The 23,933-nt window shown below is 41.6% G+C and overlaps 1 protein-coding gene across 1 annotated transcript; it reads right to left on the bottom strand.

The window, feature by feature from the left end:
- Positions 1–906: 906 nt before the first annotated feature.
- Positions 907–21,562, bottom strand: cavin2a (caveolae associated protein 2a). Its single transcript, XM_086266653.1, has 2 exons — positions 20,791–21,562; positions 907–4,658 (listed from the first exon to the last, which is right to left on the bottom strand). Exons 1-2 carry the CDS (start codon positions 21,385–21,387, stop codon positions 3,813–3,815), a joined length of 1,443 nt encoding a protein of 480 aa, XP_086122779.1. The 5' UTR covers positions 21,388–21,562; the 3' UTR covers positions 907–3,812.
- Positions 21,563–23,933: the final 2,371 nt, after the last annotated feature.

Consider the following 23,933-nt stretch of genomic DNA (forward strand, 5'->3'; position numbering starts at 1 on the left):
AATAAGGGTTGAGTAACCTCGCCACTCCTTTCAGATATGGGTGATACACAGCCCTGCCTGCTCTAAAGTGTACTAGATTCCAGCCCTATGACAAAACTAAACAACCATACAGCCCTGTCAGCAACAAGCTTAACTAGCCTACATGTTTTCTACGCAATTTTAGGTCAAAGGTATTGAATTAAAGGAGACTTACTACTAGGACTCTACTAGCTTTGTAGGATTCACATTTCACAATAATGCATATTCATCTTATACTGGGTCATATGGAGGCCCTTAATACATTCTCTCGCTGAAAAGGGTAGCTTGCTTCTGAATGGCCATCTCCAGGTGGTTTGAAAAGCAACTTTAAGCCTGAGCTATCTATAAACATTTAGGAATACTTGCTTTTAATGACCTCATACAGATCTAAGAGCAAGGATTACTTGTACACACTGCATACCTCATTATTTACAACTATAGTCGTATTTTATATGTGCATTCACACAAGTTTGACAGAAAAACAAGGAAAAGCACAATAGATAATCTTTACCTACCTCTATGTAAGATCTACACCATTATCGTGTTTAACCTTAACATAGATTAAAAGAAAACAAACAAAACAATTTCAGTGTTATAAAATGTTTATTAATGTATACAATACTAAAGTCTGCAAAGGAAAGGTCAGCATGTTTACAAGATTGGTGAGGGGAGCACATTTAAGCCCTCAAGTGATGAGTAATCTTCTGCCATGAAGGAAACTTCTTTGGTTTAAGTGGTTATCTAAGTCAGCCGGCTAAGAAGCAAAAACAAAGATTATGTTAAACACAAGATCACTACCTGACAGTGCTCAAAGTGTGTAGCACACCGTGGTCCTCATAACTCGTAGATTTAACAATGCAAAGAACGAAAAGAAGACTTTTGAACAAATACACATTGTATACATTTATTTTTTAGCAGACCAGATATCACCAAGTAGCACATTTGCATGAATAAGCAGAAAGTACACATACACCTAGTGTTCAATCCATTTTCATCTTGGGTGATTTATATGAAAAATGTAAATGAAAAGCAAAGGTTAAACACACTCAAGTTGTTCAAAAGGATACATATCAAATTGCTTTACGCATTTATTCTTAACAGATCTTATTCAATAAACGTGCAGAGTATTGCTGTAACACACAAAGCACTTTCTTTTTCTCCAAATACTGTAATACCAAAATGTGCTGTGTTTGCAGGGACTGTTATTTGGCTTTGAATTTTAGTGAAAGATAAAATTCTTTACTTTTACTTCAACCTACAAACCGTTTTGACGGAAAAAAAAAAAAAAAAAAAGCTCTGAAATGCAAGCAAGCTGCAGAGGCCATTTATAAAAACAGAGCCATGAATACCCTTAGATTACTGCTTAAACATAGTAACAACAATAGTTAAACAGCATATTTAACAATTAACATACTTTATTTGTTTAGTTGTATTTCAACAGTGGATAGTAGGTTTTCCCCCACGTGGTGTAAACATACAACACAGTCTATACAGCTTTGCTGTAGTAAATTCTCTATTTAATCTGATATCTGATGTATACATAAGATTTTTTATATTGCTGTTCATTTCCCATGTTAAATATTCCCATTGATTTTCCACAAATGAAGCTAAAACAATACATATGTTCCTGCATAAAACATACTGACTGAATACAAGTGTAAGAACTTCTTTTTTTTAAATTTGTTTTTTTTTTTTAAATGTGGCACATATATGAAGCGAGTCACCTGAATGATAATCTTAAGCTCAACTATTATTATAATTAGGAATGTGTCCACACTTTTAATAAATTGATCTTTAATGTATAGTTTAGATTTTATTTTTTGACTTAAGACTAAAGCATTATTACTCACTTCAATCAGAAGCAGTGTAACACATCTGGTTCCCACAGTTTAAACACAATCCTACTAAGATGCACATACTGTTGCTCAAAGGCAACTTTAGCATCTTTCCCAACAGCTCAAGTTCTATCCTAGACATCTCACCTCGCCCTCCACTATGAGCTCATGCCCAGGAGCCTCTGCCGGGGCATAATACCTGTGGCTCCACGTACGCTGTTCCTCTCTCTGCACTCCCAATAAGGAGGCCAAGGGCATGAAAAATGGGCTGAGAAAGAGTCATCCGTCAAACCTAGGAATGCTGCCTTCTGCCTTTATCCACTTCTGTGACCTCTCTGGATCCACTGCACTTGGTTGGGCTTGCTAAATTATTTTTAGGAAGTCATGGCATTGGACAGCTTGGGAAAAGCTCCAAGGAAGAGCAACAAGAGAAGGGTCACTTTACAGGAACTTGAAGGAATGACTTTCAAACACAAAGTTGATGTTTGCACCTCCTTTAAAATGTCTCATGGAGTTAATTTCAAAAAATTTAAAACTCCACGGAATTTCCGGCATGGTTTACTATCACTCTTATATACAAAAAGCATAGTAATCCAAGCCTACTGGGGAGCAGTTCCTTATACCAGCTGGTGCATGATAAAGACACTGCAGGTGAATGTCTGTGCAGCAACAAGACAGACGGGCTTTAGTGATGAAACAGTGTTTACATTTTAAACATATGAATCCCAGTAAACATTTCACCATGAAAGTTAGGAACGCCTTCAAGACAAACACTTTAGAATCACCCAAGTATCACATAATGACAGAAATCTCACAGATACATTTAATTTATGTACTGAAGGCAGTTATCGCATAGCAGTGTGCCTCACATAGAAAAATATAATCATTTCTCCAAAAGAGACACTTAGTATCTCAGTATTAAAACGATGTCTTCTACATTTCAAGCAGCTTCTATACTGCAGTCGTATGCTTTATTTGCATCAGCGTGACTGAACTCAAACTTAATTCAACCATAATAACCACAATTTTTTAAGGATGTTCTGAGGGTTTTAAAATGTATCTATTACATTTCATTTCTATGTGATGCAACAGATAATTGTTAGAAGTCAAATGGCAGCAGTATGTAATTCAAATAGTGTTTCAGATAGTCAATGTTTAAATTGTTAGGAATGACGAAAGTGGATCTCACTATGGGACTATATGCAATGCGTAAAACCCGAAGTGAAGGACAAGAGGCAAGACACAACCACCTGTTAGTCTACATCAGGTCAGCATAGGCCTAAGATTTCAGTGAACAAGCTCTAGTCCACTACTTAAAAAAAACAAAACAAACAAAAAAAACCCACCCCAAGACCTTTTCACTAAAAAATGCTGAAAAGTCCCATTCCAACTATTGCACAACCTGGCAACACACTGCCTCACCAGGCTGTGGGCAGAACCACGGTTGGCAAAGATTTACTATTTTTCACAAAAACACAAAGAACAAAAGAAGCTATCTGTCAGTGAGGAAGAGCGGGCCAGGAGCAGACAAACACAGCAGGAGGGAGGTATTTGGTCCTGTGCCCAGGAGATGTGCACCTATTGAAGTGGTAGGCACCAGCTGAAGAGAGTAAATTCTGCAACGTTGCCTTATTTGGACAACTTAACTACAGAGTTCATGGAGCAGTTGCACTAGAAGCTTCAATCTGAACTCTTCACAACAAGTACTGTCCGGGGTTGCTGACCACATCAGGGTTTTTAGACTTTTCTGGTGATAATTAAAGGTAGTGTTGTGGGAAAGGTTTGGGGGTGGACTACCTCGAGAGGTCGAGAGGACATTTCTAGTGTAAATAGGTGCTAAAGACGAGAACATGAGACAGTTTGCGGTGGAGGGATAATTTGTGCCTGCTGTGTGCTCAGCAATCGGAGAAAGAAAAGAATAAACGGGCAACTAGAGCTTGTGATCAAAATTCAATCAGATTAAGAAACTTGCTCCAGAGCAACTGCCGCTGCGGTAATCTGGGTATCTGCTTCCGTCTCAACAGGAGTTTTCTGTTCCTCTTTTTTTTCTTCTTCTTCTTCATCCTCTTCATCATCCACACCAAGATCATCTTGCTCTGGAAGTGCCAGACCAGCAACATGATCACCATTAATCTCACTTGATGCTTTTCCATTGAACTCTGCCTTCAAGCTTTCTGGGCTGGAAGGGCTTAGCATCTCCTCCACAACCCCCTCATGGGTATGCACTTCTGCCCGGTTGAGCTTGGCATCCATGCTTCCCAAAGGAGGAATCTCTACGTGGGCTCCTCCTATAGACTTGGGCACATCTTGTGAAGGAGACTCCCCGTCTCTGACCTTCTTGACATTGAAGGTCATGGGAGACACCTTAAAAGAGGAGCTCTTGGCAGTTGGGCTCTTGGGGTGGTTAGGGGTGAAGCTCTTCTTGATCTTCTCACGTTTCTCTGGTGGCACAATCTTGGTGGTGATCTGGCTCATCTTTTTTTCGATGCTCTGGCGTGAGAAGGCCTTCTTGAGGCTGTCGACCTTTTTCAGGCTGGACCGTTTGAACCTGTCAGACCTTCTCTCATAAAATACGGAAGTGGCCCCTAAACCTTCACAATCCAGACTATCTTGTTCCTCGTGTGTTGGAAGCTCATCGTCGGAGGACAGGTTAACGCTCTGGAGGACCTCATCTTGGGTATGGATGCCATCAGTGGAGCCTGTAACAGATGGAGCAGGCCGGGTGGACTCTGCATCATACTGGCTTGGTTGTGGGGTCTTGAGGGAGTCCTTGACTGACACAGTGGTAGGGATCTCATTGTCTTCCTGGTGGAGAAACAGAAGGATAGAAAGAAGTTTATCAAGAGGGCAATCATTTTGATGAGTAAAAGAAAACTATGAACAAGGGCAAGTCTGACAAGCAATGCGCTAATGCTGTCTGGATTGGCTATGGCTGGTTTATACTTAAATCTACTGATGATTGCTACCACAGTCTACATCCTGACAATTTAAGTACAGAAGGTGTGCTTCAAACTGCACTTTCAAGCACACATTACTGTGTACTTTTTGGTTAAGCACAGTTGTTTCTGATTCATCGGAAACTGACGTCTGTGTTTAATATTCTCAGCCTGCTGAGGACTGAAGAAACGAGTCTCTGCATGCCTCCCAGATTTTCTCCTCAAGGTGCCTGAGGAATTCCACCTGTTTCTTTGCAGCAGTCAAACACTTCATACTGTCTTTTATACCGCCGACCTCCCCATCCATAAACATACCGATAACCACTAACCCGGTAAAATAAGAAGCAATCGTTTCCATATGCAGACATTCATTTTGTTCAACTCTCTTTTTCTATGAGCTCCCCCGCCTCCGTTTGACTTCGTCCCCACCCATCTGTGCACAAACATGCTATCACACACATACACAGCCAATGTTCTCCTCCACTGGGGATTTATGAGCCTCAGTGCCCCCCAACCCCTGCCCCTATCCTTTCACACCCAGGAGTGAGTGCAGAGTGAAGGTGAAGCTTCAGTGGTTGACATACCCCACTACACATTTGAAATGCTCATAAACAAACCCTCCCTGGAAGAGCCTAAATATCGCCACTGTATTCTCATCTTTGAGCTAATTTAATGTAGCACAGTGTGAAGTTTGAAATGCATTTTAATGCTTTACAGTCCATAACACATGATGTATGAGCTGACTGACTAAATTAACTTCTATAATTTCTTGAAGCAGACCCATTATGGTTTTGAGTGCTTTTCTTTATTTTGTGACACACACACACACACACACACACACACACACACACACACACACACACACACACACACACACACACACACACACACACACACACACACACACACACACACACCCTCTGAGCCAAACCCTCAGGTTTCAGAGTGTTCTGAACATATTTTAAGACACCCTTTTCTGCTCCTCAATCTGTATGATGTCAGAGTGGATGTTCCTTATATGGTAATTTCAGCCACATGAAGCCCCTCCCACGTTCTGCTCAAAGGACGCAATTACGTGTACATTAAGTTGATCGATTTCTTTGAATATGTGAACTTTGTGGGAAATCTGTCACTGTAATGTGAGGTCACAGATCAATAGTGGAGGAGCACATTTTTGAGATCTTTAACATCTACATATATCAGTTATAATAACCAGTAAAGGTGCCATTAACCTTTATAGCTGACTAAAAGTAAAGCTGAACTAAGCCAAAAATAAAACTCTGGCTAGAAAAAAAAAAAAACTTACAATATTAAATACAATAAAGATCTCTTTCTAGTCTTTGTCGGTTTTGGTCATTTCTTTTCCAAAAGAAAGAAAGAAAAAAAAAAAAAAAAAGGGCCCGAGGAGACCTTGACAAATCTTTTTTTATTGCAACTAGGGTGACTCAATAAAAAGACAAGACTGTCAGTCAAGTATTTGTGTTGCAGTTCCTCTTCTGAGCTTCTTGAACATTGCCCACTGCCAAATACCACTCATATTATCATAAAAAACGAAACCACTAGCTTTTTCTTTGCATCTTGCACGTAAGAAAGAGTCTTCATTCAAATATGACTACACTTTAAAGAATGCTCTTGGGTATTATGAGAACGCTTAAAGCATCAGGATGGTTTGTTGTTGAATGCCACCATGCATCTTTCTTGGAGTGGACTGGGCCAACCACACTGGAACAAGGCCAACAACAAGGTCTTTGAAATGCCTAAAACGTGCCCCATTCTGTACAATTCTGTAGCCCTTTTGTTGATGCATAAAAAAGATGCAAAATGATAATAATTATAAAATGAGTCATGATATAAATAAATTTTGCCTTAGTTAAAAAGCCCAATCAGTTGCAACAATATAAATTACTGTGATTGCAGTGTTTGTATGCAAAAGATTTAACTCTTTATTTGCAAGAAAACATCCTCACATTTTCAATGTCATTTCTGAATTCGTCTGATCTTCTGCACAAACTCAACCAAACTGGGTGACATGAAATCTGAAATACTCCAAAACACACCATTTGCTGCATGCTCGTAATTTCCCAATGTTTAAAATGTATATGGCCCATTTCTAAACGTATTCATGCTCTGCTGTCATTTATTGCATCCTTTGTGGGAAGGAAAGTGAATTTCATGAAGCCTTAGTGAATTCTTTCAGCTGTTTATCTGTCATGCCATAGCAGATAAGCATCAATCTCTGTCATCGGTAGATGACAACTTCTTTAGGAATAGGCAGATAGCGGCCGGTCAACGATATAGCAGTGTTCACCTGAACTGTACATTCCGAAAAAATGAAGACAGGCTATGTTCTGCTGCCGTAGCTTTTCCGAGCACCTAAACTACAACTTATGTAAAGCTTTTGTGAAATGGTAAGTAATGCCCTCCTGTTTTTAACCACCTTGCAGATGCCTGATATCTCCAGCTTCATCTGAAACATGCAGCTGTGATTCGCAGTTGAGGTGTGCCAAGCCAATAAATCTGTCAGCATGTTATATAAAGCACAACACCCAGAAAACCCAGGGACACATTTTTTAAGGTGAAGGAAAAGAACAATGCATGTTTTACAGCTTCAGAATATAAAATGCAATATAGACAGAGTAAAGTTGATAAAGCAGATTCATTTCAGAAGTGCAAGCCAGTTACAACAGCTTCCAGAAATCATATGGCAATTTCTAAAGAAATTACACCTCATGAAATTTCTTTCTGGGATGTTTCTAAGAAATACAAAATCTCAAAGAAATCATGATCTGAGAATGTAGAAAGTCTTTATTCACCACCAACCAGTGTTAGGTGTAACCCTTCACAAAACACTGTTATTCTACATAATAGTTATAGTTACTTTTTAAATGCTAGTAATTATTTGCAAGTAAGGTGTCACTCTGAGGAAAATAACAAGCTTGACGCTGGTTATGTGGTGCAGAAAATGCTACAAATATCAACTTACTATGCAATGGGGTAAAGTCAGTAGACTCAGAGTTAAATATACAGTAGAGTAGATAACCTGCTGGCTGTGTAACCAACCTGTGCAAGAAAAATGCACTTGGGTGTTTACTTTTCATCACGCAACTAACCAGTTACTTATCGATATGTAATGCTGTAATTTTAAAAATTACATTTTAATAGAAGAATTCTTTCAATGCAACCCAAAACGTTTCTTTAAAAAACAATATCAGCCCAAAAGTGCCCTCAAAAACAAATGAGGGTTGCCATCTGTCCTACAAATTGGGAACTGTGATGCACTCTGGATTTTGGGCTTGAAATCCCCCCCAAAAAAGACAAAGAGTGGCACCTTGGGGAACAGCTCTGGTTACCCGCTGCCTCTCAGTTGGTTTAACTGTAATCTCTCCCTTTCAGTTTTGTTCTCTGTGGCACTTCATTGTTGTTCGTGAATGGGCAGAATCTGAATGCCCTATTTTGGTGCTGGTCTGACACTGCAGGACCGCCACAGAAACATGTTCATGCAGACACAAATCAGAATAGCCAGGAGCTCTGAGGGTGACAGCTTAAAAAAAAAAAAAAAAAAATCAAACACATTAGAGATTACAGAGAAATGCCAGAAATCTCACTTCTAGGAAGATGATGGTGCTCCAGGCTTTGTGCTTATCTCCTCTGTTCGTGTGTGTACACTTCAGATTGAGTTGGGCAGTTTTAATCAGCATGATGTATGAGATTTCTTAAGGGTTAAGCACCCATCTAAAATCTGACCAGCTGTGATTAGCAAAAAAATCAGAGCCAATATGGCCTCTCCTGACCCCCAGTGGAGCATTTCCTGGTAATAAACACTAATCTTCCCTGATTGTTCTGTGCAGTTAAGGTTTCTAAAGATTCAATCTTGACACCTCTGCACCAGTCTGGGCACGTCACAGACTTTGTGATTTGGCTCAAACATGTTTGGGGTAATCAGTGTGGGTGCTGAAGTGTGTGTGGGAGGCAAATTAAACACAGAGACTGAGTTCTGAGCCCACCTGTGACTAAATCTACAAGAGTTTGTTCAGTAACACTGTTATTAACTGAGACATGCATTGCTCAAAATGTATGGAGATGGCTTTAAATCCAAGAGATGTACATTGCGCTATATTTATGGGACTCTCTATAGAGAACAACAGGGTAACCAGTGCGATTGCTTAATCTAAAACAACTAAAGTTGTTATGAAGGGGTAAACTACCTATGGAGGACAATCCAGTGTTTGTGCCAGGCTATAAACATGCTTGTAGTGCTTCTAATGTAATAATTTTAACCTGGGATTTGTGGGACAATTTGTCAGCACATAAGGGTGAAGTAGCTTTTAAAGAAAGGATCTTTTTATTACTTCGTGAATCAGAAACTACCGTCTACATTTTAGGCCCTACATGTTATTTAGAAAACTTTGTGAATATAGATGGGAATAAAAGCAGAAAGTTGGGTGGATTTACACTCACTAGCCACTTCTTTACTTGCACCACTAGCACTGGGTTGGACCTCCTTTTAAAACCGCCTCAAATCTTTTTGGCACAGATTCAACAAGGTGCTGAAACATTCCTCAGAGATTCCTCAAGTCAGCAACAGCCTGTGGCATTTAGATGATCAGTTTGTACTAAGAGGCCTGACCTTACCATCTGAATGTCGCAGCAGAAATCAAGACTAATCAGACCAGGCAATGTTTTTACAATCTTCTGTTGTCCAGTTTTGGTGAGCTCGTGCAAACTGTAGCCTCTAGTCTGCATCTAGTGTGGTTTTCTGTCGTTGTAGCCCATCTGCTTCAAGATTTGACGTGTTGCGCGTTTAGAGATCCTCGTCCGCATACCTTGGTTGTAGTGAATGGTTGTTTTGAGTTACTGCTGCCTTCCTATCAGCTCAAAGCAGCTTGGACACTCTCTTCTTAAGTCTGACATCAACAAAGCATTTTGCTCAGAGAAGCTCAGTGAAATCTTTGTCTTTTTGGACCAGTCTCCAGAAATTCTGCAGATGGGTGTATGAGAAAATCCCAGCAAATCAGCAGTTTCTGAAATACTCAGAGCAAACAATAACCATGGTGCATTTAACGTGATTAAAATCATCTCTCTTTCCCCATTCTGTTCAGTCTGAATTTCATCAGGTCATCTTGACCATGTCTACAGGAGCCAAGTTGCTGCCATGTGACTCGCTTATTAGACACCAGCATTCAAATGCAGATTAATGGATGTATGTAATGAAGTACCTCATAAGAGCTACCAGAGATGAAATTTGAGATATAACTTTGGTTTGTTTGGCTGCCCAAGTATATTAAAATAGTGTGATATTAGCTTGCCCTCAGATTAGCTCCCAACAGTGTTAGCAGGCAAGCAACAAACAAAATTTCCCTAAATACCATTTGACCCATGAGTGTCCTGTGTGTGTGTGGACCTTGCATTCTGGTACAGGGCTCTTGGGAACCCTCTTAATTAATGCACCATCTAAGCAATCACTCATTAGCCCCCGAGAATGCGATACAGCATGTGTGTTTGAGTGTTTGTGTGCAGCCATGTAGGACGCCAACCATTATAATTAAAATATATTTGGAAGCAACCACAAAACAAAGTTAATTTAGTGTGACAGGCGGTTTACTGTACATTACAGGGCACACACTTCAAAGATATCTTGTACTAATAATTATATAATGTAGTTCAAGAGCCCATGTAACTGTTGCATGTAGGCCTGTCAAGATAATTATTTCATTGACTGAATATATGCACATGAACACATTTTTTTCTTCGTATTGTTGACCACACATTTGTTTATGTCAAATTACGAGCAGCCTTTTAGCCTACACGATGCCACAATGCACTACAGGATTTTCACCACCCTTCTACGACTTGGGGCCGCGCCTACGCGGGATGAACGGGAAAAGAACATGCCGAGACACGTTTTTCTCTCATACCTTCCCACACTGCTTATGTTTTTTCCCCTCCTTCCTTTCAGTCTTGTTTTCAGACAGCTCCTCCACAGACATGAACACCACACACCATAGTAATTCACGGAATATTGCCTATAAAACAACAACTGTGACCTTGGGCACATTTTGGATGATCCATTAGGTGATCACTTTGTACAAGTGTAGAAAGAATAGATATTCTTGTGAACTGTGGACAGATTACTAGATACTTTGCTATGACATGAGCTCATTGGTATTTTGGCTAGATGAGCTAAAGACAGAATTATCCATTATGTCATCGATTGTTTTATTGACTCTGTATTTACAGATTTACACTATTATTAGTGCAGCCTAGACTTAAAACTAGTAGTAGATTAAGAATAAAATTCTGCACGTCAGTCAACAAAACTGAAGCACAGACTCCCTGATTACATTAAAATATGTCAAAGGGCACCAATAGCACAAACAGGGTTAAATGCCAAGGGTAAGTAAGTAAGGTAAGCATGTTGACTCACTATTGAAGTCAACCTCAAGTCCTAGAGAAGCTGAAGAGACATCAAAGTAGGTGCAGTGAAGATAACACATTACCAGTACCTAAAGCTCATGTTTCTTCCCCTCCCTCTGTCAGCTGCCTATTTCTACTCAGAAAGTTGAAAATATTGGGTTCAGAGCTCTCCACATCTCTGCTGTTTTGCATTAGAGCCAAATGAAAGAAGAAACATCATTTTGATTTTGTCTTTGTTACCTCTATCAAGGCAGCTAGGTTTTAACTGCCCAGTCAAAAAGCAGGACTCAATACATTTTGTTATCAAGGAGTGGATTAGAAGGAGTTTTTCTTAATTCAACTCTTAATTCACCACCAGAGACAACTGAACAGGCATCCACAGAGGCCCTCTATATGCAATGTTTGATAATTCACTGCTCTTTGAAAGGTTGTATTAATTCATTAACATGTCACCCATGCTACCAAACAATACGGTTTTTCCTGGGACATGTTTTTTAACAAAAGTAGCAATGGTGACAGGACAAGTTGGAGGGTAGAGTTACAATCTAATTGCAAGCATGCAACATGTTGCTAAGCTTCAAGAGTCACTTGCTGTACTCAGATAAAGAGATCAGGGTGGGGAAAGGCAGAGTTGCAACTGAGTGAAAGAAGTGAACTGGGCTCGCATTACTGGATGAGTGACTTCATGTTTACACCGCATGCACCATGACATCCTATACTGTTTCTTTTGTATCTCTTCTCTCCTCTTAGTTTACATATGCGTGCACGTGAATACAAACATCCGTTCACATATTCAGAAAGCACAGGATGGACCTCAGAGGACAAATCCAGTCTTTGGCTTTCTCGACATTCACATGAACCTCAACTGGAGTTTCTGTTTAGAACTTATTGGCAAACTTCACCATTAATAGCTCACGGAAAGAAAATAATCAGGACACCAAAGCACACAGCAATTAAATGTGTGTTTTTCTGGCTCTTCAGCTGAACGGGGTTCCACCAGGTGAGGCTGGAGCAGGTGTGCTGGTATAGTTAGTCAGGTGGCCTCCTGGGAACAGCAGCAATGAGAGGGCACAGCATCACCACCACTCACACAGAAATCTCTGTTACTCTTGTAATTTTAGAATGAGGAAATCTGGAAGTTTATTTTAAAAAGAATAAACAGACGAGAGAGCGGAATGACTCTGTGCTGCTCGCACAGAATGGACAGCTCCAGATACAGAGATTTTTTACCCCCTTTTTCGACAGTCAAAACAAAAGGTCAAATACAAAGTTGTGAAAGATTTCCATCTTCCCACTGTTTCAAAATTTGCCAATCCTCACCATCTGTACAATACCACTGTCCATTACACCACAGCCACGCTCGTCGATTCCCAGAACAATAGCAGTGTCAAGTCCACCTGGAACTCACATGATTGCGCACATTTGCAGTCACTTTCACCCCTACCCAGCTTTTTCCAAAACCTCACATCCCGTCTACCCTCCAACCCAGTGTGAATGAAGAGCCATCTGTGGACACAGGAAGGAAATGAAGAAAAGGAAATTGAATTCTACTATTCTGACTGTAATTTTACCAAGAGACCTGATAAAATACCACTGTGCTCTACACATTCACTTCTGAATGTAGAAACAAGGACTGTATTGTAGCCCGTCATTCCAAATATGTATCAATTATGACAAACATGATCATAAAAACAGAAGAAAAAAAAATCTCATCAACGACTTTGCTCCAATTTTGAATCCTGCCCCTTGGCGTAATACCCACAGAGCTTTGCAAACAACTCGGAGCATTCTTTTGCATTTGCACCCCTCCCATATCTGCCTCACCAAAAGAAAACAGCGAGCTTGTGTAATTGCACAATACAATAACCAATTGAGCCACGATATCATGCTTACGTGCTGGCAGAATGGAAGCTGTGGCAGTCTAGAGAAGCTGCCATTATTGCTGTTGACATAAATGATGATGTTGAGGAAACCTGTTGACACAACCTATTATTTACAGGACAACCGTGAGTGCACTTTGGCTGCTGATGCGCTTCATATTCTGTCACATAAGCTCTCCAGTCCTAATTAATTCACCTATGGCCTCGTATCCATTATACAAACCCATTATTGACTTGATCTCTGGAGCCTTGTCGCTTATTGTACTTCCTCTGCATCAACCAGATCCCAAAGTTTAGCACAATCTACCCAACAGAGAATGATGCAGAGTGCTAAATAATATCTTCACTAGTTTGCACTCTTGTGTTAACCCCCCTTTGCTTTTTTGTTCGAATCTCTCAAGATCCTTCTTCACACAAAGCTCATTGTGTGCGTGTGTATCAAAACCATTGTTTGATAAGGGCTGTGGGAGCATTTTTGATAAGGCTCTCTATTTGTCACAATGTTTACTCCATACAAAGGTTAAAGGGCACATGTGTCCGCAGTACAGACAGGAATGCTAACATGTCAAATTTTCACATTCCGTTTAAGAGCAGAGGAATGAGAACAAAATAGTTATTGTTGTCTCTCTTCCGGGCATGAATGTAGAGGCCTAAAAGAAGGGATTAGACAGATCACAAAAGTCAGAAACGGCAAACGACTCTTTACCCCTCAAAGGCCTACTAGGAATAACGCTACAAGCGCTTTCCTGAACTCAATTATTGGATTTGCAATGGAAGCAAAGCTACTCTTGGAAAAAATAAATAAATCTACAGTAATGTCATCACACACACGTTTTTGCTGACATATAGTGACATGTCAAAACCTGTCAAAAAGGTGGCATTACCCTTAGTCTGTACTTAGTTCAATGTGTGGGCAGGGTGGGGCTTTACACACATTGTGAAACAGAGAGCAGAGGACACAAGTGGCAGCTTTGGCAGCCAGCCATATAAATTAAATAAGTGCACATTATTAACAAACCAAAATGTTCCGTTTCTTTTGTATTTAGTTTTTTCCCCCTCCCTTTTAATTCGATTAAGTAGAAGAGCTTCAGTCTTTCCATGTTTTACACTGATCAGCAGTTGCTGAGAAGCTTTTGCTGCACTAGCAGTGAGATTATAAGGCAGTTTCAACTCCAGTAACTTCCTCCTCACTTCAGTGGTCTCTCCTTTGCTCTACATGGACATGATAGAAGGTGATGGGCATCTTGTAACAGAGCATATCATGAAACTGACATATACACACTGAAACCAAGAGCACAAAAACTAGTGAAACTGTACACCGCACAGAAATTCAAGAAGTGCACACAATCCACTTTTTTGCCTTCAGTTTCCTGGAGGGATGTCCAACTGGGAAGATGGGGCACCCTTCTAAATCCACGGTGGTGGAAACACTGAGCTTCATTACCTTATTAATAATCTGAGATATCATGGAAAATGCTCCCGGCGCTTCCCAAATAAAGACGTGCATTGCATCATGCAATACACTGAGAGACTACTACCTTTGTTGTATGTCTGCAAGCATGACTTTACTGCAAAAATATCATAAATTAAACAGTCAGACCAGATTATCAGTCATACAGTATCAGTCAGTTGCAGATACCCATCCAGGCTCTAATGTTACCACCTCTTTTCTGCGTTATTAAAGCTGTTACAGATGCTATTTTACTCGAACATTCTGCGGTTGCAAACTTGCCTTTGCCTCAGAGGCTGAAACTGTTGAGCCGACTCGTCAAACCTGAATGTTACATCAGGAATAAAAGTAAGCACTTAAGGTAATAGATCCCCATTCTGATGCATGGGGTTTGCTCATTTACAAACTTCTGTATAATCTCCACACTCGTTCTTATACTATCATTAACTGACAATTGCAGGCCACGTATTCACTTTGCCTTTTTTTCTGACTTCCTATCATTTTTCACTCTATATTTATCCCTTACTCGCAGTTCTGCCATTTTTATTTTTTGCTGTCAGGAAAAAGCCAGAGGATTATCTGAGGAATGAACCCCAAAGGAAAAGAAAGAATGATAACAAAGCGAGAACCCATGCTGTAAACACAGTTCATTATTCAACTAGAAAGCACGCCTTAAAGGCTGCACACCCATTTGAGACTATTATCACTGAGACCAGTTTTACTCTTTAGAGTCTTGCTTCAAACAGCACTTTCTAAAAATATTCCTAACAGAAAAAAAAAATCTCACTGTAGAGGACACAAGTCATACTCGTGATCACATGATTCCTATCTAGAAATGTCAGCATTGTACATGTGGTCTAATTCAATTTACAGCCAAATGTAGCCAAAAATCTACATTTTGTGCAAAATGCATTATCACATGTTGATTCGTAAGAGGCAAAAAAACGCACACATGTAATTTGAGTCATGAGCTTTATTAATCCATTTCCTATCTGTTGAACTGGAACATGATAACAGATCTTATCTGTCAGTCACATTTAAAATCAGTTCTGTTTAAAGTAACTTTTCCACAACTGCAAAGCCACCACACCCACCTGTTGCTTAAAGAAATGGGAAAATAAGACTTTGATTTTAAATTAAACTTGTGCTCAGCTTGAGTTGCAGTGTTACTCGCTTACTGTTGAGTATGAGCATGTATTATACAATAGAACAGAATAGCTCTTTATTGCCCTTTATCATCATTGTACATGTATAACATTACTAATAAAGTCACTAATGGAGCAATTTGGAGAAGATGTATTGTATAGTTACTTGTGTATTATGTAACATTAGATTACAGCCATCATCTCCGTAAATAGCTTCAGATATTCTGCTGGTGAGCCAAGCAAAGAAGCACAATCCTCAGTATTAGTGAGCTTCTGACGAGCCTTTTTATTAAAGTGATTCTATGAAAGCACAAGAAACGTGTGTATGTAATTACAATAATTAACCATAATTATTCAGCAAAACTCATGATAGTTATACTAATCAGCCATACAGAGTCATTGTGTTGGGTTTAATATTAAAAAAAGTACAGTTAAAGGATAAACCGGAAAACTGGTTGAGAACTAAGCCAAACAATGGACGCAATACATCCAACAGCTATTTAAGCCCCATTCCTCAACCAAGTACGATTCAGAATAAAACATTAATGCAGGTTTGCAAATGGTTAACTTTAGGCCTCAGTCACAAAGGCCTACAGATGTGCTGATGATCATCTGGCAACCACCTGTTCCTAGGGAATGCGAGTGGTTGCTAGTAGTTACTAGCATGAAACTGGTTGCAAAGAGGTGTATGGTGCTGCATTGGTGGGTTGCAAGCAGAGTGGTGTGGTGGTCAGTAGTTTGCATGGAAGAAGCTTATTTATCTGCAAACACTCAAACTACTTGGTAAGAGGCACTAAAACTGAAATGTGAAAAAGTAACAACATTTGTCTTCAAAGTAAAAGTTGCATGTCGGTTGTAGCACAAGGTCCAGCACATTCTTTGTGACCAATCGGCAAACGATCAGAGAATACACTTGTGCCCGGGGTGTGACGGGGGTCTACAGGGCTACCTGACTGAGGCCTTAATAAAACTAAAAGGACAAAAAATGTCATCACTTGGATCTTCCGAGATGTGAACTCATCTTGTGACTGAACGTTTGCGGTTCCATCTTCAATCTAACAAAAAGTTCTGAACTTACACTATTAGTTGCTAAGAAAGCCAAATATTACTTCAACCTCCTTTCCCTGCACTGTAGATGATTTTGTCTTTACCCATGGCTGCATAAAGTAACGTAACTAGTTACTCACTTTAACTACACCTTTGCTGTATTCAACATCTGCGGCATGTATGCACAGCAGGTCTGAATGCACTGAAACAGCTAGCACGGCTTTCAGCCATAACGTGGTGAGATCGACCACGTCAAAGAGGGAGACATACAACAAACCTCGACTGTAGCCTGCAGACAGCTTCCTGCTCCAACCTGTAAAAATACTGTGAACATACACAATACGTACTCCAGTTGCACTCAAATATCTAATTACTCTTGTTAGAAAACAGATTTTATAAGGAAAGCTAATAAGAGAGCCACCCTGAGTTCAGCTTGAAGGTTTTTTCTTGTCTGTTGTGTCACAGTTCACTTGAATATACAATTTGGGACTTGAATAAGAGTTTAAAGTTGTGCACTACAACTACTACCGTTTTGATTTTTTTCCAACCCTGCTCATTCAGCTTCTTTGAACTACCAGTACAGTTACAGTGCAGGGCTTGGAACGTTACCTGTTTTTCCTCCCTTTTAGAGAATAACAAAGCAAAAGAAAACAACCTTTTCTTCCTGTTTGGAAAGCTGAGATTAAGTCACAACCTTGTGTCGCTGTATAAAGGCTCCAAATCAACCGGTAGCAAAGCAAACAAAATGAAAATGACAAACTCTAAACCAATCAATCAAATGGTAAAAGGTGGTAAAGAGGTTTCTAGCCGATGCGAAAAGAGTGAATATAACTACATGAACGTTTTGTCCAGTTGACAGCAGCAAAACACAGTAAGTGTGTTTATTCTGGCCTGAGAGCCTGTTTGTCTTTCCTCGCAGAGCGATATGAAGGTTCTTTGATAGGTCATGTAAGTGTGACGGTGTGAGAGACGGGGCTTCTGTTGCTCCCACTGGCTCTCTGCGATTAGCGATCCTGCAAACCCAGACAATCGCCGAACATCCCCTTTCCCATCCCTTCGAGGAAAGAAGCACAGCTGTACTCTCGCTGCTAAATATACAGCAAAGCTCTGCACACATGCAAAGTGACAGAACAAATAAAACCCTCACGCCGCTCAAATTCAATTTGCCACAGAGGTTGACGTGGTTGTTGCAAGGCTATTCCACAGTGAAATAAACACAGATGGGAGCGTTATGATCTACTTAGAATAAATGACTTTTCTGTCGCAGCAAATTAAATTCCAAATACAGCGCGTTTCATGTAGCGTGCCACAGAGATGCAAATTCAGATAAGCTATAAGATCTCCAAGACCCCTCAGGTAATGAGCCTTTGAAGCGCGCCTATGTGACGAATAATAGGAAAAGAAATTTTTGCGATCCAACGTTTTACCTCTCCAAAGAGAAATTACCAAAACAGTCTTGACACTGTACACAGCGGAATCTCTGATGACTTGGAACTCTGTCTGTTTTGCGTGTGTGCATGTGTGTGCGCACACAGCAACAAAAGGCCTGGAGATGGGAGGGCGGTGCGGAGACAGGAAAAGCACTGATGCACAAAACAAACAAAGCCCAAGCAGCAGTAATTAAGACCTCGTTAGTCCTCGTTATGCGCAGGAATGCAGCAGAAATCGCTGCCATTTCTGACCGACCGCGGCCAAAGCTAGTATGGGACCCCTGCTCCGTGCAACTGAGGGCATTTAACCAACAGCCCTCTGTGTTTCCGCCTCATCTAGCACGTACAGGGTTTTGGATCAATTCTGCAGAGCAGGGAGGTGAATAGAAGAAAGTTTGGCTCTAGTGTGGGCGGCAAAATATCAAAGAGCAGCGTGAGACGTGTGGCATGTGCTTTAGCGAAGTTTCAGGGAACCAGGACAGGTGGTTTGACCAGAAAGAGAGAAGGGGAAAAAAAAGGTGGATTTAGTTTAAAAAACAGAAACCGGGAGTGAAACAGAGCAGATAAAAAGATACCAGACAAAAAACAGAGTACAGCACTAGATGGAGAAAATATGGACCTACTGGTACCAAATAAGAGAGATTAGGAGAGGTGTAAAGCGATGGAAGAGTCAAAACAGGTGAAGGAAGAAGGGCTGCATTTAACTTCTTTTACTACCCACTCCCCTGGGGGCACTCTGAGTGTCATTTACAAGCTCTGGAGCTGTATACACCTGACCCAACATATCAGCATGACATCCACTGGGCAAGTTGCAAGAATGCACATGTTTTGCACACACGCCCTTAAGGTCATTCCTAGTCTTTCTACACCCATCTGCAAACACTCCACCTCTTAGCCTGATGTGAAATTGGGGGGAAAATGAAGGAACATTTTAAGCAGAACCCAAAATAACAACAGAAACTCTACTCGTGCTCATTTATATGCTGCTTAGGTGAGAGAAACTCGAGCACATGCAATTTGACGGTGCATCGAAAGCCAGCAGCACTGTCCACTCTCATTATCTCCAAAGCAACAAGTCACTCCCTTCTAGCACATACATACTAAACGATCTTGGCACCTGCTGCGTTTGAACAACAGAGCCTCAGTACCTGGGAAACCAGATAACAACAGCGGTTAAAAGCTTGCTGAGGCTCTGGCTGTGTCAACAGTGCCCCCTCCCACCACCCCCCCCTTTTCACTACCTGGGCACAAACTAGTACACACATGCTCACAGGTACCCACGCACACGTGAAAAACCATGCACGAAGACTCCCACAGCCACGCGGCAATCATCAGTCGGCGCAACAATGTATGGAAAACAATTTTCAGTTCTTTTAATGTTCCTTGATAAGTGAGGGACGGTTTAGGTGAAGAACCATTAGTCATAGTTTTCACTCGAAACCATCTCCTGGAATTACAGAAAGTGGAGAACTTTTTTTCCTTGCCTGAGTACAGGTGTGATATGGCAGTAAAAGTGGGAAATCCATCCAAAGAAACCACTTGTCTCTCTGAATTATGACTGTGGGGTGTAAACAGATCCACTTAAAGTCAGAGTCTGAGCCCTCCTCTATTATCCTGTGCAGCTCCATTCCCAGACACACCCTTCTCCTCACAAACAGGACTCAAATGTACTCGAAAGGGCCTCAACTCATAAATAATCTGATTATATTTTGCGTTGGTTTTTCGCTCAGACTTCTTTTAATGTGCACACGTGTTTGTTTAAAAGCCTGCTCCGCAAGTTTTGCAGAGCTGAAAATGAAAATGTCGCAAATCACTTACGACTCGTCACGTGTCAGTGCCAACCAGGCACATGGCGAGTGTGCACACAACCAAACACACCCAAAACTGCAGTCAAATGTAAATGCAAATAAAGCCAACACACACAAGTTCACTCATCTACCTTAAAGCAGTAGTCCAACCATTGAACACTGAGTTTTAAACAATTTAAAAGGTTACTCGAGTTACACTGAAGATGTTCTCATTTTTTCCCTCCGTTTTCCTTCTAGGAGCAGGTCTCACCACTCTGCCGCCATCTTGAAATGTATCCAGACACTTGTTTAGGCAGTTATTTTGGAATATTACCAGGTCATAAAAATGGCACGCATAGGAACCACAAATTTGTCAAATCTGATAAATAGTGCTTAGAAATCTGCCGACTTTACCCCAAAATAAAGGTTATAAAAATGATTTTTTTCCCCTCCTTTTGACATTTTCCTTCCAAACCATCTTTGTTGTTGCTGAATTCATGATGCGTTTAGTGCTACGTCTCCCTGCCTGATCATGTCTCTGTTTGTAACGCCATATTTTGCTCTGCTTCAGATACTGTTTTAAACCCAGGTGAAGGGACCGTGCTGACGTCACTATAACGCCACCAGCGTTACATTTTCAGAGTGTGCAGTATTCCAGCTCATGCAACTAAATTAACTGTCTGGCTGCGTTTACAGACTTGGACTTAGAGTTTGTGAATAAAACGAGCTTCATATAAAAACTCGGGGGACTGCACCTTTAAAATTAGCACAAAGGGGCGTTTATTCTGGCTGGAATGCTGTCTGTGCGTCTTGGACACAACGTTAGTGTTTCTTTGTGCTTCCCTTACCTGGAAGATGAGCACTTTGAAGTGGTTCCTCTTCAGCAGGTGGCTGTGGTTGTTCTCCAGCTTCTTCACCTGCACCGCCTGCTTGTCCAGGCGCACCCTCACTTCCTTCAAGTGCCCGCTGGTTTTGCGAGAGCGCTCCAGCAGCTTGTCCACGTTTAAGGCGGTGGTGAGGTGGTTCTTGGTCAAGCGGATCACGTCGCCCTGCACGCTCTGCACCGCGTTCTCCAGGTCGGCCTGCCGCTGCTCCATCCGCTGCTGGTTGTCCTGCACCGCCTCCATCATGTTTACCAGCTTGTCCAGCAGCGCCACCACCGTTATTGCGCTCACCTGTCCGCGGTCCACCGGGCTCCCAGGGGCGACCGCGCCCGGGCTGGTTGGCATTTTAAAGCCGAACCTGGAGAGGGTACCGGTCGGGGTCCGGGTCGGAGAGGACGAGGTGGGCGGGGAGGACGCCGGGCAGAAGCTCGGGATAAGGAGCTCCGGGTTCTCGGACTGCTGGCTGCTCTCGGGCTGGGGGCTGCCCTCGGGCTGCGGGATGGTGTGGGTGCTGCCAGAGGCGCTGCTGCTGGGCTCGGCGTGGGGCGCTTCTTCTTCCATGGCTCACGGGTGGTCGTGTGTCCCGCAGTGACTGCGTGTCTTAGAGGCACACGGGAAAGTTTTGCAGACTCTCGGATGCTGCTGCTGCTGCTGCCACTTGTTGCAACTGGAGAGAGGTGTAAACTAATTCCTGCACTTTTCTCGGCCTCCACGCCCCTTTGCCTCTTTCTCTCTGCACCCCACACACGCACAAACACGCCGTGAACTTTCAAAACACCTCCCCTGCAGGGAAGGAGGGAGGGGCCAGGCTGCTATGGTAACCGTGAGGGCCTAGCCCAGTTGACAATATAGAGGTAGAGTTGCAGTGTGTATGTGTGTGTGTGGTGTTTTCGTGTGACTGCCACCCATTCTACATTGAACAAGCCTGGCTGCATTTGAAAAATATCTGTGAAGGCTACTATTGTTTACAACACTCAGGTGGTGTGTGTGTGTGTGTGTGTGTGTGTGTGTGTGTGTGTGTGTGTGTGTGTGTGTGTGTGTGTGTGTGTGTGTGATAAATCACATACATTGTTTTGTCTAAGCCAAAGCCTGGCATGTGTCTCTATCCTTATATGTTGGTGTATGATTTGGTGTGTGAGTGCCCCGTGTGCCCCCTGCTCTTGTTTTTGACTTTGGCCAAACTGACATGGAAATGTGGAAATCCCTGTTTCAACAGTGAGCTCATCTGTTGCCTGGCACGCTGCCCTGGCCTTTGTGTCAATCAGCCTCTTTGTCGCTGTGACTGTAAATCTTACTTTAACAGTAACACAATTGCCTAATCTGCCTTAACATGTTGTATCAAGTAAATATGCCACATTTATTAAGAATGTGTCACAAAACTAGAGACAGAAATTTGAATAAGAGCAGAGAAGCAAGTATGTTCAGCCAAGTCATTGGTTCCCCCCCCCAAACAGAAAAACTGCTGTACATCAAAGCTAATAAAACAAGGTAGTCAAGCCCTCGCCCGAGTTTTACTGGATTCTTCCTGATAGAGTAAAGGCTTGGTTGGTTTGGTTTTCAACTGTCTCATCTAAGATCAATACTGTCCCACCCCTAAACTCAGATTAGGTTTTCCACAACTACTGTAGCTCATGCAAAAAGCCACACCTCAAAACAAGCATAAAAAGAAAGCTGGCAGAGGCCACCGCCAAATCACATTCATAAAAACAGTCATCTCTCTGTTTTTGATAACAATTATTACATCTCTGTTACTTTAATATGCTTATTTGCTGCCTTGGTAAGGGTTGCATTTGAACATGTGGTTCTGCTTCTGTTGTGCATTTCTGTAAAGAAGAAGCTGCAGTCAGGGCTCAGTTAGCTTAGCACAAAGATAGAGTTGTAAAATGCATGTCCAGTGTTTGCAAAATATACCGATCAGCGCATGAAACTTCATTCATTTATCATCCATTAGCACGTAATTTGTTTGTTCATTTAAAACCAAAGAGGACAGAATGACATCATGGAATTTTATGAGGGAGGCTGCAGCATGGACTATATTTTGACCAGGTGCAGTGACCTGGCCATAAAGGAGGTATGCTAATTAGTGAGCTTTCAAGTCGCTTTGTTTGCTTCAGTCAACTCTGTGTCTCCAAATAAAAAGCAAAGGGAAGAGTGGCATCTGTCTGCTCATCCAAGAACTCGTTCATTGCCAGCATTAACGCATATCGTGGGTGTTCCACTCACAAGAGAACAGTACCTCTCCACATCCATCTTGTGTTAGCACCTATGATCTATCCCTACTATATGCAAACAAACTCATTTAACATATTATTTGAAATGTCCGAGTCAATCTGTAGATTCTATCTTCTGTTCCACCAACAGCACTATAGCTCAGAAGCTGCCAAAACTAACGATTGTACCTGCGATTAGGCTGCACAGCCACTCATGCTGTGCCCTGCTTTCACTTCCGTAACTGATCAGCTTATATTTGCCTTTATGCAAAACAATTGCTAATAATTGTCACCAGCAGTAAAAGCATTTTTGGAACAGCTGAGCATTCAGTGCCTCTGATCCCATTACTGCAACCCCCCCCCCCCCCTCACACACACACACACACACACACACACACACACTGTTGCCAAGAGCTTGCTCATTGCATCTTTCATACTGAGCTCCCTGCTCAAGATTGAATGACCCTAAAAATTCGACAACTTCTGCTCTTTCAAAAAGAGACTGCTGCCTTTATTTACAAGACAACAAAAGTTTTCCATTTTCCTGTTCCAGCTCCCCGTTTTCAGTACATTCAAAGGTGACAGATTCCCACGCCAACATCCAAGACCAACACCTCTTCTCAAGGTGACTTGCCCAATAAGCCTAAGAGCTGTCAGAGCAGTGTGGAAGTGCTAGACACAACTCGCCCAAACAAATTTCCTTCCTCATCTAACTCTGGACTCCAGTTTTTCCTACCTCCTCTCTCTGTCACTTCTTCCCCTTAGAGATGCACACTTTAGTCAACATAAAAGCGTGACCTCTTGTTCCTAGCTTTTGAACTCTGATTTTTTCCCACTTTCACCCAGGGGACAGAGTGAAGGGAATGGTAACCCCATCCTGTCATTTTTCCAGCTGTC

The sequence above is a fragment of the Aulonocara sp. 'chitande type north' Nkhata Bay genome, linkage group LG16 (genome assembly GCF_057382095.1).
Source record: "Aulonocara sp. 'chitande type north' Nkhata Bay isolate Kocher_YH1m ecotype deep benthic linkage group LG16, A_spYH_male_GT1.1, whole genome shotgun sequence".
Taxonomy (NCBI): domain Eukaryota; kingdom Metazoa; phylum Chordata; class Actinopteri; order Cichliformes; family Cichlidae; genus Aulonocara; species Aulonocara sp. 'chitande type north' Nkhata Bay.